Source organism: Glycine max, chromosome 1, assembly GCF_000004515.6.
Source record: "Glycine max cultivar Williams 82 chromosome 1, Glycine_max_v4.0, whole genome shotgun sequence".
Lineage (NCBI taxonomy): Eukaryota > Viridiplantae > Streptophyta > Magnoliopsida > Fabales > Fabaceae > Glycine > Glycine max.
Window position 1 is genome coordinate 53,730,781 of NC_016088.4, and position 17,773 is coordinate 53,748,553.

A 17,773-nucleotide genomic window follows, 5' to 3' on the forward strand; every position below is an offset into this window, starting at 1 on the left:
TCCACGTGGGCTTCTCATGCACCGTTCATCTGATGCGCTAGACGCCCATAGGACTCAGATTATCCGAACCAAATGCATTTCGTGCTTTTATATTTTTGTGGTCTGAGAAACTGCCAAGTAGGCAGGGCAATTCTCCCCAGGATTCGCGCAGGGACTATCCTAATCGGGATCCTGCGATTGGGGAAAAATTCCCCGCGGAGATGGAGATAAAAAATCCCGCAACTAATTTGGGAATGGGGATAAAAAATCCCGCAGGATTCCCATATCCCCGCATATATAGAATTTTATTTATATATTCTCAATGATATGTATAAATTATCATGTAAAATGTATATAAGTAATAAAAATATAAAATAAAATTATCATGTATATAAGTAATATCTCATAAGTCACAAAGACACAAACATTATTCAAACTCTAAAAAGTCGCATCAAACATTCAAATATAAGAGTTAATATAGTATTTTATTAGTAAAAAAAATACAAAATAAAATTATCATATATATAAGTAATATCTCATAAGTCACAAAAACACAAACATTATCCAAACCTTAAGAAGTCGCATCAAATATTCAGACTTAGTTCCTTAACTTCCTTTTTCACTTTTTACGCTGATTTTATTACTATTATTATTGATTTATTTTAGTATTTTTAGTCATGTTTTAAATTTAGAATTAAACTTTAAATTTATTATTGTTGAAAAATTGAAATAAAACAAAAAAAATTATATTTTTAATAATTTTTGACATTTTTTAATGTAAAATGGAATTTCCGACTCGCGGGAAGCAAGAATGAGAACGGAGCAAAAAATACTCTCAGTACAGAAAGCGGGGATGGAGATGGGGACGGGGAACAGGTAAGGTTCGGGGCTCCGCGTGGGTGCCATGCCTAACGCCAAGTGAAATGTTGCTGGAACAACGTGGCCGCTGCTCCCTTGCACGCAAATTGCAATCTGTTCCTGTTGCCTGCACGCAGTGGGAACGAGCATACGATCAGTTGGCAAGCAAAAGCAACGACACATCCACTATCAATCTTAACATGACCAAAGCAAAGCAGTTTTGGAAGTTTATATATTTCCAATGATTTATGAGAACATATATTATAAAACAATTATATTAATTATTTATTATCAAAGTAACTTTTATTTAAATGGTTAAAATTAAGTGAGTTCATTATACTGTTATTAATAAATTTGATAGTAGTATGGGCTTAATAAGTAGATACTAGTGTAGTGTTGCCTCATCATTGAATAATAGTTAGAAGTTTTTATAGGTTAATTAATACACTTATAAATAGCTATGATTCCCGATACACTAATAAGAAAACTCACTCTTTCTACTCCCTGTATGGACGGAAGCTAAGTAAGGAAGGCAAAATTAGTTGAACTTAACGGATCAAAACGCAAAAAATGGCAGGATAGGTTAGGTTATTTGATTCACCAATTCGTCTTAATCTGGGTTTAAGGCGAGGCAAGACGGGTGACCCGCTTAATCCACTAAGATTTAGGGGGGTTGTATTTTAAAATGAATATGTAATTTTTGATACAGAATAATATATATAAGTGAATAATATATATTTTTCAAAAATAAATTAAGTGATGTGTTAAAAAGGAATGGATTAGTATTTCCTATACAAAATTTATATATGGTATGGATCTTTATAAATAAGATTCTTTTATTGTGCATTGATGACATGTGATAAAATGATAAAAAAATTTGACAAAGTCTATGTTATATGTAAAAAATAAAAGCCATGAAACAGTTGCTTACTTAAGTAATTTAAAGGATTTATATGGTTGCACCAAAAAAATAATTTATATGGTACAGGTACACAATCAAAGATCCTTTATATGGTAAAAAAATTTAAATACAGCTTTTTAAGTATTTATGATATTGTTCTTCAATTAATATTGAATTTAGCCTTAGTAACTCATCCAATAAATGTTAACATTAAATGTCCATATTGATTAATAAGGTGAACAACCAAATTTTAATTTGAAATCGACACCAAACACTTGTAAATATCAGCCAAATTTGCATTTTTTATTTCTCTATTTGTCTCCAATTTCGATTTTAATCTCTCTTTAAAATTATTGATGCATTTAGTCCTCCAATTATATTCAATCTCGTAAAAGTGATCCCCAAGTTCAGATTTAAACGTTGATTGCTACAAAAGAATATTGATTGTCACGTGTCACGTTTGATTGAAAGTTGACAACAACAATACATTTTCATAATCGATAGAGTCAACATCCAATCAGAATGTGTAACAAGGGAAATCAGAATGTGTGACAAGGGGCAGTAAGTCACATTCTTTTGTAACAGTCAACATTTAAATCTAGACTTAGGGATCACATTTATGATATTGAACATGATTGAAGTACTAAATGCATCAATAATTTTAAAGGAGAACCAAAATCGAAATTAGAGACAACTAGGGAAACTAAAAATACAATTTTACCTAAAGATTATACTATATCAAAAAATAAAAAATATATTTAGGTTGACCTAATGAAGAGAGATTAAAGTAGATGAATAAAAACTTAGGTTCAATTATTCTTATCACTATTATTTAGAAACCTAACCACGTGGAAATAAATAAAAAAAGGTTTAATTGCTTTTCTTCCCAACTTTTTTTTTTTGACAAATTTCATCCTAATAAATTAGTTTCACCCATTTTATATGTTACATTTTGTGTTACATTTAAGAAACTTGTAAATTTTATCTTTTGCCATTTTTGTTAATTGATTAATGGAGAGCTAAAATGACATAGGATAATGCATTTTTTACTTTCAATTTTTTAATTTTTTGACAAATTTTCCCGTAACTTTCGTACTTTTTGGCAAACTTTATTTCTAACCTTTTACTGAATTTTACATTCAACTTTCTCAATGAACAATTAATGAATAAATTTATAAATTTTACATTCAGCTAAAATGATGGAGGTTAAAATTTATAAATTTTTTTAAAATTTAGGATAAAAGCCATTAAATTAATTTATTGAGAATAAATTTACTAAAATTAAAAAAGTTATAGATAAAAAATGTAATTAAGCCAAAAAATAATCATTCTTCTTTATTTTCTAACTATTCGGACTTTATAGTACAAGTCTCAGGAGTCTTTTTTTTATGAAGTCTCAGGAGTCTGAATAAGATTTTTTCTTTTTTGCACATGTCTTGCTATACATTAATTACTGAATCCGAAGCAAAAAAAAAGAATATACATTAATTACTGAATCCAACTTATAACTATATTTGTAATTTTTCATGAAGATTGTATTTGATGCAAATTTAAATACGGTTGTCCAGTAAACAAGTGTAAAAAAAAATCAACAAATAAGAATCTTTAAATTAAGATTACATTAAAAATCACAACAAAATATACTTTTATACTTTCTAATAAAAAAAATTTTATTTTTATTTTTTTAAACCAGTATCTTTTAGGACACGTTACGATTTTCCTTCAAGTACATATACAAGGTGCAGCACCTGGAAATCCGTTAGAAAGAGAAGCGCATTGTCAACTTCTATAAGTGTCGGACTTGGCACTTGGTAATGTCAGTTAGCATTCGATTTGCACCTCGAAGAACGTAAAGCAGAAAAAAACTCTCCACACACACATTCCACATGAAAACCAAAACGGTTAAAGGAAATTGGAGATGGAATTGGAGGATGAACAAGCTCGACTTGCCTTCCGTCTTCCTTATTTGCATCTTCTTCTTTCTCGCTGGATTCTCTGCTTCCAGTCTCTTCTCTCCCTCTCAGGTTTTCCTTCTCAATACTCCTAATCTAATCACGTTGTTCTTTCACATTTTACGCTTGTTTTCCTTTGATTTTGTTCTGTTTAGCTGGAAAATATTCGGAGTAACGGATCGCTGAGAATTTGCAGGAACATGAATATGACCTGAGGCTGATACCGAGAGCGAGGTTACTTGAAAAATCGACGCACGAGAAGACGGAGCATCATTTGTTGAAAGCCGGAGACTCCGGCGACGATTACATTACATTGATTCCTTTTCAGGTGCGTGATCTCGTTTTTTCATGCTTCGCGAGTTTTTGCTGAAATGTTCTTCTGCTAGGTTACTTAAAATCAGCTATTCATCTGTTAAGATCGTGGCATTTTGTGATTCCTATTTGAAATAGTGCAATATGTGTGAATTAGTTTACTACGGTGAATTTACGTTTAACATTTTGATTTCATGAACGTTCATGAGAAGTTAATAATATCATTGTTGCCTGAATATGATAATTTAGGCTTACAGCTCTGTTGAAGGATTGACTTGAGCTTTGACTTTCAAATAAATATGTCTTTGATTTGTGTTCCTTAGGTTTTGAGTTGGTATCCTCGCGCTCTGTACTTTCCTAATTTTGTGAGTGCAGAACAATGTGAAACCATAATTGAAATGGCAAGGGGAGGACTCAAGCCGTCAACATTGGTGTTACGCAAGGGAGAAACGGAGGAGAGTACAAAGGGAATCAGAACAAGGTAGTATGTACGTTATGTGTCCGTGGAATACTTAACTCTCTGACTTCATTAAAAACTGCACAAATTAGAATGTTAAATGTGTGATTTTATCACAAATTCGGAAAAAAGTCAATTTCTGATTGGGATTATTATGGTGAGCCTAACAGATTTTCAAGTTCTGAGAAATTTGATGCAATCTGTTAGATTCCTTTATATTTGCTCTTCTAACTTAGACACTGAACTTTATGAGCAAGATATTAACACATCTTGTTTTGACTTCCCGAATCTTTCAATTCCTGTCTGCTTGAAGATAAGAATGTAAGGCCACATGTGGTTCTTAGATGACAGGTTTTATAATTTATTATGTTCTAAACTAAATTCCATAAAAAAAAATCTCCTCAAGTAATTCGTGGGAGTTTCAATTACTGAGACTTTTGGTAATATGCCAAGATTTTATGCACCTTTTTATGGTGCAAATACAATCTAAGATAAATGATCTGGCTCATGGGAGAATTGGCGATTATGGTTATGAGGACCTTCTACTAAAATCCAAAGATGTACATTATATATTGCAAGCTTATATCCACCTTTTCTTTTTACAGCTATGGTGTTTTTATGAGTGCTTCTGAGGATGAAACGGGCATTTTAGATTCCATTGAGGAGAAAATTGCCAAAGCAACAAAAATACCAAGGACTCATGGAGAGGTAACATCCCTATTTAGCTGGCTGTCTCGCTCTGCAAAAAGGGCATTTTGAAAAAGCTTGTTAATCTGATTCACTAAAAAGATTTTTCTTATGTTTTTTGCTTTAGCTAGTCCATTGTTTGAATCTGTATCTGTAATAAAAAGTTAAAAACTGTTAATTTACAGTTTTTCATTTCTAGTAAAACTAGCATCATCCATTACTTCTGCAAAGCAGTTATTCTAGGGGAAGAGAAAAGGCTTTTTGCACAAGTGGCCAATGGAACCCTTATTATAATTGGTCTCTACTCTATATTTTCTTTGTTCTAACTGCCACTTTTTCCCTTTTGGTGTCAGTTTCTATATTTTCTGCAAAACTTGTTCTTTGTTTTCATCTTTCCCCTTAGTCGCTTAAGTCAGAGAAAATACTACTACAACGTGTTTATACAGCACCAAATTGTTTCTTTAATAGGCGCACACTAGTACTTTTACATAACCTTATTTACCTTTGAATGCTCTAGAATAATGCTTCGTGAATGTTAAATTGTTACTTGCCTTACTTCTGTTGTACCATTTTCCCCACACAAAATAGAAAAGATTGGGTGCTTTTGTTGGATCATAATCCAGTTCATGAAGGTAAAGGAATGTTAGCTTAATGTGGGAAATGAAGCAGAGTAGAGACTACTAAGGGAGTTTGTAGTGTTTAGTTGGATTGATCCTTTCCTGTTTCAGTATTTAACCGGTGGTCCCTTTTGTTGAGGTTCCAGTTATTATTGCTTGATGTAGAAGAGATCTATTAACTGTGAACAATGTTCAACATAAAAACAATCATGCGATTCACATTTTCCCCTTTTTCCTATGATAATATTAATATCTGTCCAGTATCAAGAGATCATTTTAATACCATAGGTTCCTATTACATGAAAGACCTGTCTGTTGATGGAAATGGTACATTAAAATTAACACACATTGGTGGGGATGGGCTAATTGAAATTCAGAGAATCTTTTTGTAAATCTGTACCATTTCGAACGGTGAATTTGTTCTTCATGGTTGGCTGTTTGATGCCTATGAGGTTTGATTTCGTACATTTTGTACAAACGAATCTTTCATGGTTCAACGACACATTTGTGTTGCCACTGACATGATAGGAGTGATATGAGTTGGCGTCTTCTTAATTCTTTCCTTCCCTAACAAAGTTATACTAGTTCTCATGTTGCTAGTGAATTTGGACTAAATTTTCTATGTTGTCTTCTATATTTTCATGGCCCAAACCACCAGTTGTCACTGATATTGAAATAAAATAATAAAATAATAAATAAAAATAAGGTCACCAATGCTGAGAAAATAACATCACCTACTACGATTTTGGAAAATTTTAATATCCAATTTTACTTTTGATTAGTTGCAATCAAAACTTCTATGTAGGCTAGAACTATTGTTTAGAGCTGTTGCCTTCACCTTTAATTAACCGTAATACATTTTTTACTAAAAGAAAGGGGAAAACAACTTTTAATACCTTTAAAGCCAATGTTCTTGTACATTTAGACTACAAATTATATTAGCTTTCCTATCTGAGCTAAATTATCTGCAACTACGGTGCCATTTTATGTTGTTGAATTTGTAAATCTTTTACTTTTAGGGTGATTCTAAAGTATCTGAGAAATAACCAATGTTTCAGGCATTTAATATTCTACGCTATGAGGTTGGACAAAAATACAGTCCTCATTATGATGCATTTGATGAGGCAGAATTTGGCCCACTGCAGAGCCAAAGAGTACGTCTAAAGTTAAACTCGTACATGCTTATTTTCAAGCTGTTATGAGGATAGTTGTTCGCGAACTAGGACCGACAACAATGGCACATGATTTGTCATTTTCTACCAAGTTTGGTATTCATCCAAGGCTACTTAACGGGGGATTGAATATAAAAGAGTTAATACTTATGTTAAATTGTACTCTTGTCTCGTAAAAGACGTTTAAAGTGTAATAAGTTTTAAAATTGGACAAGACTCAATGTTGTTTCATAGGTAATTTTCGTGTTGTTTCTAAATAAAAATACACCAAGAATTGTAGTTCGTTAATAAAAATATAAGAGAAGTATCAAAAGTATTTGTAGAATAGCACCTTTGTTGATGAAAAGAAAGGAACATATTCATTATCGAAAACCGAAAAAAAGAAAGGAACTTACTTTTTTTTTTAAAAGAAAGCTTTTGTAGAATAGCACCTTTGTTGATGAAGGATAGAGTGAATATGGAAACAGATAATGATTAATGAAGTATCCTATCCAAACCCGTTGGAGCTGTTCCTATTTCTAGTTACCTAATTCGACTCAAATTGCTTATACTTATCTCCATCTCATATTTTAGTATTAAATCGCTTTTTTGCTTTATATTATTGGCTCTTGAACTTGCATATAAGTTTAATAAGTTCGATTCTTAACTAAGTTCCATGCAGGCAGCTTCTTTTTTGCTGTATTTAACTGATGTTCCAGAAGGTGGGGAGACCTTGTTTCCGTATGAGGTAAGACCAAGTTTGTCGTTAGATTTTTATTCATGCACTTTGCATTTTTCCAAGGTAATTAACGCATTATTTTCGGCAGAATGGATTCAACAGGGATGGTAGCTATGATTTTGAGGACTGTATCGGTTTAAGAGTAAGACCACGCAAGGGGGATGGACTTCTATTTTATTCATTATTACCTAATGGTACTATTGATCAGGTTAGTGTTTTTTTTTTTCTTCTTCTATCAATTATCGTTATCATCATTTTTAACTCATTCAATCACAAGCGAACAAGATAGCAGTTTTGAGGTACCGAAAAATCCTTTCTTCGCTTCTATATATATATATATATAGCTTCTAAAGGAGGAGAATATACAAAGATGTTAGCCTTCATCGTTGACATTGAAATTTATGGCCTTTATTCGGTATTTTTGAAGATTAATTTCTTATCTTCTATCTATTAATCAAGTTAATATTTTTTAATCCGTGAAAATTGAAGACAATATTAGAGGATTTATAATAATAACTCACTCACTGGTTCAACCAATTAAGTTAGATCCACTTAACTATTAATCAAGTTAATATAAGATAGAAAAAGGTTAAATTCCTTTCCAAAAAGAAAGAGGTTAAATTGATAAACTAACTTTTGATTTTGACAGAAAACTTGATGAGAGCATATAACAGTGAAATATTTCTCTTATATAACATTAAATAACAAACTTATAAATAGAATTTTGTATAAAATTTTAGAATATAGAATTGGCATTAAGACCAAAACATGATGAGAGCATACCAGTTAACTAACTACGGGTGTTAACCTAACACATTATATAAGTTAATTACTTTATGTCAAATGTGAATTTAATTTCTCTAATTCTCTGGATAACTTACGACGGCTGTAATATTCTGATTATTTTTTGGCTAAATTTTAAGACATTCTGAACTGGATGCGCTCAGCTCAACCGCTCATTATTTGGCCATCTTTCTATGTGTACTTTGGCAGACATCAGTCCATGGAAGCTGCCCCGTCATAAAAGGAGAGAAGTGGGTGGCAACAAAGTGGATAAGGGATCAAGTGCTGGACGATTAGATGAATGCTACCTGCAATTGACTTTCAAATTCTTACACCACCAGTAGCAGTATTCATGTCACTTTAATAGCCATTAAGATTTTTGAGCTAAAATGTTTATCGCATGGTGAATAATCGGGGCCAAAATTTCATTAGATACGGAAATTGTGAAACAAGGGCTGGACAGTGCACATTTAGATAGGATACGGTGTTTAGATAGGATACGGTTAAATCACAGTCAATAAACATTTCTAGAGGGTGTTGGTAGGTGCACTTTCTAGGGTGTTGGTAGGTGCACCAGAGACATGTACATCAGCATTAAAATAAAATTATAAAAATATCCTTAATAAATTATAAAAATATCCTTAAGTGTTTTTTATTTTCTTTTAAGTAAATTTTTTTATATAAGTTATGAATTGATTAATCCGTAAGTTTTATGTAACTCACATATTGATTAATTCGTATGAGTTATATGGATTTTTAATTTTTTTTACTTAAAAGAAATATTAATTTTTTGAATTTTTTAAAATTATAAATATGTTAATATGATTGTTAAAAAAGAAACAATAACTATTTAAAAATAAAAAAAATTAATATATTTACAATTAAAAAAACAAATACTATTTAAAATAATTTATTTTTATTTAAAAAATAAACAATAACTATTTACAAACAAAAAAATAATACATATATATTTAACAAAATAACTATTTAAAAACAAAAAATCAAAATAATATTTTTATAAATAAAAAACATTTACTATTAAAAAAATAATTTATAAATAAATTAAAAAAAACATAAAGATTAACTAATCTGTATTCCGTATAACTCATACAAATTAGATAATCTGTATGTGTTACACGGATTAATTAATCCGTATAACTCATACAGATTAGATAATCTGAATGTGTTACATGGATACCAAACGCAATCCTAAACCATGAAAAAAAAAACATTACCTTAACTGTGAAAAAGCACAACGGCCTGAATGAAACCAATGGAGGCTGACAATGATGACGGTGCGGCAACGATAACACAAAGACAGAGGAGGAACAAGCTGCATTGCGATGAAAGTATGTACGGAATGCGTGAGGGAGAGGGTTTTTAAAATTTAAGTGAAAAGTATTTTTACCACTTCACTTAAATTGTTGGGTACACAAGCAATATTGTCGAAGATACCTAGCAACAGCCACATTTCCTTAAGGAGCCCCGTCATTCAAAAGTCAATTGTTAAAGATTTTCTAGAAACTTGGACTAAAATGTTTTTGAGTAGTAACCTTGTATTTGATATACCTTAGATCTTTAATCTCTACATATCACAAATGAAGAGATGAGAGAAATGCTTCTCTTAACAATACTTTTTCTAACAGTTTTGATTACGACTGAAATTTATTAAGATTCAAAATATCATATGCGAAAATCATTAAATAAAATGTAAAATCAAAGTTATAACAGATTTTCAATTCAAAACGTTGATTTCATACGAAGAGGAATGCTAATAACATTCCGACATACATACATTAACATATTCTATCCTAGTTGATAAGTACATAGAATTCAGCGGTACTTCACTTAATAAAAAATAAGACTCGTATCCTTTAGCATACCCCACGTTACAGGAATTTTATTTAATTTTATCTGAGTGGAGATGGGAGAATGTATCAGAAAAAACACGTTAGCATTTCTCTTCGTCTGAAACAAATAATTTATTCAGCTTAAATTCTATAAAGAAAACAAGCAGCCTATTTATGATTGGGATGCAGTTAGTGTAAGAATTTATTGATAAGGCATTTTTAATTTGATTTGAATGCAATTTGTATCCTCTTATTTTGTTCAATCTGTAATTTTAGTTCTCTTATTTTGTTAAATATGTAATTTTGGTCTTTTCATTTTAAAATAAAGACATTTTGACCCTTTGTATTTTAAAAAAATCCGTGATTTTAATTTCCATATATCAAAATAAAGATATGTGATCCTTTTATTTTAGAAAATTTACAACATTGATCTTCATATTTTAAAAAAATCAGCAATTTTAGCACAATCTTCAACGTTATTTACATTTTATGTCGTTTATTTCTTACATCATAATTAATTAAACCATTTTTTGATAATATCTTGAATAAATATGTTAAATCTATGATTCAATTAGATCTAAATAAAAGAAATAAAAAGTAAGAAAATTTGACTAAAATTAGAAATTTTGTAAAGTAGAAAGGTCAAATGTCTCTGTTTTAAAACAGAAGACTAAAATTACAAATTTTTTAAAATAGAAAGTCAAATGTTTCTATTTTAAAATAGAGGGACCACGATTACATTTAGTCCTTTTAATTTTAAAGAAACTACTGTTTCTAACTTGTGAACAAACAACACTAAACCACTAGTACCTTTTCTTTTAATGTATTTTAGCTTTTAAAAAAATTCTAAAACTTTTTTAGACATGATTGGTTTTTTCTAAAAAAGGAAGAGAAACAGAGAGGCCAGTCCTATATGGCAGAAAAACAAGTAAACCAACTTGTTAGTTGTTAGTTGTTACTAACTGAACTTGTCTTGATCAAATTGATAAAAATCACATCACCAGAGCTTCGAATGGTTTCATTGTGGTTGTGGCTTCATATAAACCTCCTTACCTCTTAGCATGTTAGGGTTAGTCAGTGTAATGGTTTATGCAAATAAACTTGGAATAAACTAACAACTCAGCCCATAACACATGACTAACCTTAATATGCTAACAAGAACAAAACATAATATTCAATTTTCACCTTTTGATCATTAGATGCTCTTCTGGAGAAACTGACATATGTCACCCGATACAGATTCTGAAAGCAGCTTCCAAAGCTTGTGCAATTGAATATATCCTCCATATAAGCAAACCCAAGCAGGAAAGTATGCAAGCTACAATATATAATCAGAATTAGAAACCCATTAGTCAGGAGTAACTTATATGGCTGACACTCAAATTAGAAGAGAACTTGGTCTCACGGACTAAGAATTTAAAGAAAGAATTAAACTGAACTTTCAATGTTCGGTCGGTCGATGTTTGTATCTTTTTTGAAATTTAATTCTCCTTGCCTGAATTCGCATCATCTAAGTTATTCATCTCTTTACTCCTCAATGCATTCAATAAAAGAGAAGGTCATCCACCACTACCAAAGCCTGCCAAAGGGGCATACATTCACTGTTTATGCCAGTTGTTATATGGTTGCTTCCCCCATTGCTTCAGGGCATGCATGCAACCAGCTGCTAGCAATAAACCACACACGCCAAATGCCATTAATGCTGCATTTCCTACATTCCGATAATAGCCACCCTGCAAAAATAAAGAGGAAGTCCAATATATATGACAGCAAATAGCCAAATACACACATCAACTAGTTGAAACACAAATAAAACACAATGTCTTTCACAAAATCATTTGACAGAAGCCAATGTATTGAGAATATTGCCTTAGTACCTATCTTTTTTTCAAGGGTACCGATACCAAGTGTGCATTGTCAATCATTTATTGCTTGTTGATTATATTTAATAAATTTACAAAACATTTATAACAAAAGTAACTATTCACCTCAGGTATAATACCTTACAGGTTAGCATAGCCACTCCCTCAAAAGTTGTATTACACCTAAAATATTGTATTCCATTAATTTAACCCTCCTTCACGAGTCATATGAACACGCAATGTCAGCATATTTAGTTAATCAGCTACAGGGACAAGTTGGGGCAATCAAGAAGTTCAAGCCGTACTCAAAAACTTATATCTATTTTCAAAGAAGTGGCATGCACAATTAAGAATTTAAACTAGGACTTGTATCTGCTACTTTAGAAATGACTGTGTAGGAATTTAGATAATTAACAAGAATGAAGTCCTTCTTATGCCACCCTCCATGATTATAGCATTGCAACTTTAAAACCTCACACAAAAATTAGCGTCTGTTTTGAGTAGATGTTTATAAAAAAGTCTTCTATTTTTGTTTCTTCTTTTCACTTTTAATTACCAAAATGTCGCCTTATTTTCATTTTGTTTTGTGTTTTCAAATATTTGCATAGAAAATAGTGAAACTGAAAATAGCTTTTCTATTGTTTTCACTGTTTTCTACACAAATCTTTCAAAATAGAAAACAAAATAAAACAATGTGACATTTTTGCAATAAAAAGTGAGACAGAAAATAAAAACAGAACATTATTTCAAACCAAGTAGTCTCTTATCTTTCATCGCATGGTTCATTTAACTCTTGTTAATAATGCTTAATTGGTTAATTACATGCTTCCTACAATTTTAGATAACATTATGCACAAATATACCTGCACCACAGAAAGCAGAATAGCTGCATTTGCAGGGGCAAGAGAGAAGCCCATCATCCCTCCACGCAATTCATTAGGAACATACCTGCAAACAATGTAAATACAACTAAAAATCCAAGATTAAGAAAATGCAAAAGCAAAACTCCAGTTAAAGAGATTACATGGTCCTCAATCTAGCAAGTGATGGCAAAACAAATCCAACACAAGCATGAAACAAGCAAAATAGTGTCACCAGAACCCCAATTTCCTGCACATGAGAGTAGACTCTAGACTTCCAGCTCAAAAATCTGACCAAAAATATATTTGATACTTTCTAAATATATAAATAACTGCACCTGATAGTCATAAGCCACAATAGAAAGGAGAAGAGCCAGTATAATGTATGCAATAACAAGGCAGTCCTCAGTTCTAAGCGATGATGGCCCACTAGTGAGACACGGAAATGCAGTGCTTCCTAGCATTCTTGAGCCCAGAAAGCACGGATATATCAATCCCAGCTGCACTTCTCGGCCATCGGCCTAAAACCAGAAACATTAGGAATGTATATATAAGCATTCTAAGACTTAGACTAATAATATAAATGCTTCAATAACTTAAAAGTTAAAAGCCTCTTTTCATAATGACTCAATCATGGAGACAGATTTTCCTGCAATAATGGACTGAGAAAAAAAATTCTTTATAAATTTGTTCAATTAAGTCCATTTCTAGATTCACCAATACAAAGAAGCCTGAAGGATAAAAGGAAGCCAGTAAAACATCCATTTAATGCAATATGGTCTTAGTGTTTTAAATATTCTCCACATACATTGAGGACTCAGTATATCATAATATGTGCTCTAAATTTGTTGTCATACCACCACTGTAGGTGCCCAAAGGATCCAAAATATTCCAGTAGAGAAGTGAAGGCAAGTTTGTGCCCACGCCAACAGCCATATCCTTTTATCTGTGGAGTATAAAATTACAATCAGTATATAATCAGTACATGACAAACTTTTCATTACATTGATGTAAAATTCAGTAATGTGTTTCAATAGTATCAACTCATTTCCACATCAAGTATTATCCCATGTCAGTCTGAACATACAGATTGATTATCATGCATAGCTCAGGTCTAATTATAGCTTGAGAGGGAAACTAAAATAAAATAACTAAAATCAAATAAGATGAAACTGTTGAGATGGCAAATTATATATGAAAAGATTACAAGGAGATCAAGTGGTTTAATAATCAGAAACTTAGAAATTTTAAAAAATTAATCAAATAGCAACTTGATATAAGCATTCATGAATTCCATTATATATTTCCATGCTGTCAGACTCAGAGAAGTCAAATCTTAAACCATGAGATCCAAATCCAAATTTAATACAATTGAGCCTCTGCATGTGTATTTCCTCTCTTATTGTATTTGCACTAGATTCTTATCGCAGCTTTTCTTGCAAACAAAGGGATAAATGGTGGATCATTTATAACTTGTATGAAACTAGTATAAGGATATCACAATTCACAATGGATAAATTGTCACAGAAAAGGAATTAAATAACCAGTATTGATCAAAGCAACGGAAGGGAGCAACCATAAAGCAAAGGATACCAACAAGAAAAGCATAATTCAGATATATGTGTGGAAAACAAAAGGAAAGAAAGAAATTCTTATAAGCAGTTCCTACTAAATACTAACTAGTCGTATGCACATATTCTGAAGACAAAATAGCAACTATTATCTAATAGCAGAAACTATTACTAAGTTGTCTGATTGCCAAACAAATGTTAAGAATGGCATTCTTAATAGCATTGAGTTGTTAAAAAAAGTAAAAGCAGATTTGTTGATCATAAAATGATAAGAATAAAGAAGAACACGAGAAGCATGTGAACTTACCACCTAAAATGTATGCATAGAATGCGTGACTATACTCCTTAAGAGATGCTGATCCTGGATTTTCTGTCCATCCTCTGGTGATAAAAGTGAAGCATATGGCAGCAAAGAAGATAGCTGCAGACGAAGGAGCAGTGTTTTTTTCTGTATTATTACCAATCAGCCAATTTGCAAACATTTGGCTGGCAATAAAACATGCAGACTCAAAGAAAGTCATTAACCAATATGCGTCATTAAGTGAATCAAGCCTGTGCCCTTGCTGCAAAAAAAAAAAAACACACACACAAAATTCCTGATTGACATTTAATTCTAGATATTTTAAGCATTCCTATGTTCTTTTCTAGGAAGCCACATACTTTCACTTTAAAGGTGACTTTCCATATAAAGGTGAAAAGAAAAATAAATATCTGGATCAAGTTATTCAATCAGGAAGAAGTAAGCTCCTACTATGCCACTTTCCAGTGGCAAAGTTGTGGATGCTTGCATCTATGTGGAAATCAAGATAAAAGGTTAAGATTTACTGATTACCTTTTCATGTTGAGTGACCATCCAGGTCTCAAAACTGAATGAAAATATTGTATTGGTGAGAGAGAGACATATGCTAGTCATGAACATGCTTGGTGGCTCTGAAATCTTCTTCCACACACCAACAATGAAGTGTAGGATGCAAAAGATTAAACTAACTTTCTTGTGACCTCTAAACCAATAGTAAGCAGTATGTTAGTTTAATCTTGTGACAAATCATCAGAAACTTTTATATAAAAATGTAAATATTTCTTGAATATGCATAATTTAGCAGTAATAATGCTTCTGGAATAACCAAGAAGCTTCCTATAACAATATTCAACATAGCAAATCCAGCTTCACAGTTGAAATCACACATGGAAGGATGTCATCACCAAAATGATAGAAACATTGAAAAGTGAGAACAATCACAAGAAGATCAGATTGACATCTGAATAATGATCATATTCTTCCTCAACAACCGGAAATGAAAATGTCTTAAAAGGCTGCATTAAAAAAAAATACTCCTAAATCCTAATATCATCTCAAACAACCACTAATAAACAGAAAACACTCCAGTAAATTGTGCAGCATCAATACTCATTCAGAGCATCAGTAATTCTTCCACATGGAAGGACTTTCATGCTATACTGTAATATAGATAAATAAACAAGCAAATCATATTTACTGAAACAAATACCATAGTCTGGTGTTATATCAACATCACAATTGCATAGACTGGCTCTTTTAATACTCAACACAACGTTGAATTACTAAAACATAATTAGTCATAATTGATCTAGTAACGTCAACGAGTAAAACTAGAGGCTCACATCAAATCCGAAAGCACGCCAAGGAAAGGAGCAGCAAAGAGAGCTGTCGTATATCCGTAACAGAGAGACTTAACCATATTTTCCCTTCCGATTCCATAAGAAGCTAATTCATACTCCCCGAACACCGACCAGAGACCTTCCATTACTGAGAAGACGAAAGAAAAGACAAACGAAACCGTCATTCACACTTACATTACCGTTCTAAAGCTCAATTGGGTAATTAATTAACACAAACGAAAAAACGAGTTTCGGAATTTTGCTTCAGAAACAGAACAACAGATTAAAAAAATCAAAATATAAATAAATTTTGATAACAAAAATTAAGATAGCAGTAAATGTTCAGTTAGGCTAAAGTTAATCAGAGATTTTGTTTTTCATTAGGATTCAATACTTCCTAAACAAAAGAACACCGAAGTTTCGAAATCTGATCGCGCACATTGTCTACGAAACCAAACGGTGTTATAATGAATAAGAAAGCGAAGCGAAAGCGAACCTGATGCGAGAGAATAGAGGAGGAGGAAGTTCCGCTGGAAACGGAGGAACGGGTGAGAGGTTCCATGGTCGAAGATTGTGGAGGTTCTGTTGAGGTTAGAGACGTGAGGGAAAAGGAAGATCGAGAAGCAGCAACAAACGAAGATGAAGATGTATGTGGATGGATTTGGCTCCCAAACGGAGCTCTCAACGACTACTCCCATCAGCTTTTTATAATTTCGGTTTGAAGAAGCAGGAAAAGAGAATGCCAGAAAATTTACGTTCCGTTGGAATCTGAAGTAAACCCTAGATCGTGGTTCGAGCACGGGAAGAGACGGAGAGTGAGACTGAGGGAGGGGATGGATTTGATCACGAGAGATGGTTCGGTTATTCTATACCCATACTGTTAATGTGTTATGTAGTCCATTAGTCCCTCCCCGTGGCTCCTTATATACTGCTGATGGAGCTAAAAACAGGAGGAATGAATCATGGTCCGTTGGTGTGCTGAAATCTGTTTTTCCTCATATTGTAATGGTAGTTATATTAGTATAAATTATAAAAACTAGAATGCTTGATTATATTTTGTTTATGTTGTAGCTTAATATATGATTTTGGGAAAGAAAAAAAAAGGGAGTATAACTTTACTTGAATTTATTTTTTATTTTTAATAATTTTAATAATAAAATATGTGTGAGATCTTATAAGATTTAAAAAGTATTAATTTAATTCCTTTTGAAAAAAATTATATTTATTTGATTCTATAAAAATAAAAGGTTTATATAATTTTTTTAAATAACTAGTATTCTTAATTACATTTTTTTTATCCTTTCATACACACTCTTAAAAAGACATTAGAATCCATTATTATTTCATATTTTTCTTTAATCTCATAAAAAAATTACGAAAAAATCATCTAAGAAGTAATAAAGTTGTAATTTTTTGAGATTTTTAGCCAATAAATTTTTAAATTTATTTTGAGAGTTTTAACTATTATAAATTATTTAATTCATTTATAATCAAATCAAACCTATAAGTTATAAGTTTGTTAGTTAGATCAAATTATACTCCAATGGAATTGCAAC

General features: G+C 31.6%; 2 protein-coding genes across 8 annotated transcripts; one reads left to right on the forward strand and one right to left on the reverse strand.

Annotated features, from left to right (window-relative positions):
- Positions 1–73: 73 nt before the first annotated feature.
- LOC100805871 (molybdate-anion transporter) lies at positions 74–17,183 on the reverse strand. 5 transcript variants are annotated; one of them, XM_041016633.1, is made up of 12 exons: positions 16,714–17,183; positions 16,221–16,365; positions 15,412–15,580; positions 14,887–15,142; positions 13,866–13,954; positions 13,347–13,529; positions 13,173–13,258; positions 13,012–13,096; positions 11,782–12,019; positions 11,472–11,604; positions 9,672–9,769; positions 74–964 (listed from the first exon to the last, which is right to left on the reverse strand). In XM_041016633.1, the coding sequence occupies exons 1-9, from the start codon at positions 16,913–16,915 to the stop codon at positions 11,885–11,887; spliced, it is 1,350 nt and encodes a 449-aa protein (XP_040872567.1). In that variant the 5' UTR covers positions 16,916–17,183; the 3' UTR covers positions 74–964; positions 9,672–9,769; positions 11,472–11,604; positions 11,782–11,884. The 5 variants fall into 5 exon arrangements, with proteins under 5 accessions (XP_040872567.1, XP_040872565.1, XP_040872572.1 ...); XM_041016631.1 differs by lacking the exon at positions 74–964 and adding an exon at positions 8,608–8,744; XM_041016638.1 differs by lacking the exon at positions 74–964 and having other exon boundaries at positions 9,767–9,891.
- Positions 3,486–9,073, forward strand: LOC100811904 (probable prolyl 4-hydroxylase 9). 3 transcript variants are annotated; one of them, XM_014776233.3, is made up of 8 exons: positions 3,486–3,762; positions 3,887–4,018; positions 4,326–4,483; positions 5,065–5,167; positions 6,822–6,917; positions 7,597–7,662; positions 7,742–7,861; positions 8,577–8,695. In XM_014776233.3, the coding sequence occupies exons 1-8, from the start codon at positions 3,625–3,627 to the stop codon at positions 8,583–8,585; spliced, it is 822 nt and encodes a 273-aa protein (XP_014631719.1). In that variant the 5' UTR covers positions 3,486–3,624; the 3' UTR covers positions 8,586–8,695. The 3 variants fall into 3 exon arrangements, with proteins under 3 accessions (XP_014631719.1, XP_014631721.1, XP_003517331.1); XM_003517283.5 differs by having other exon boundaries at positions 3,487–3,762; positions 8,647–9,073; XM_014776235.3 differs by lacking the exon at positions 6,822–6,917 and having other exon boundaries at positions 8,647–9,073.
- Positions 17,184–17,773: the final 590 nt, after the last annotated feature.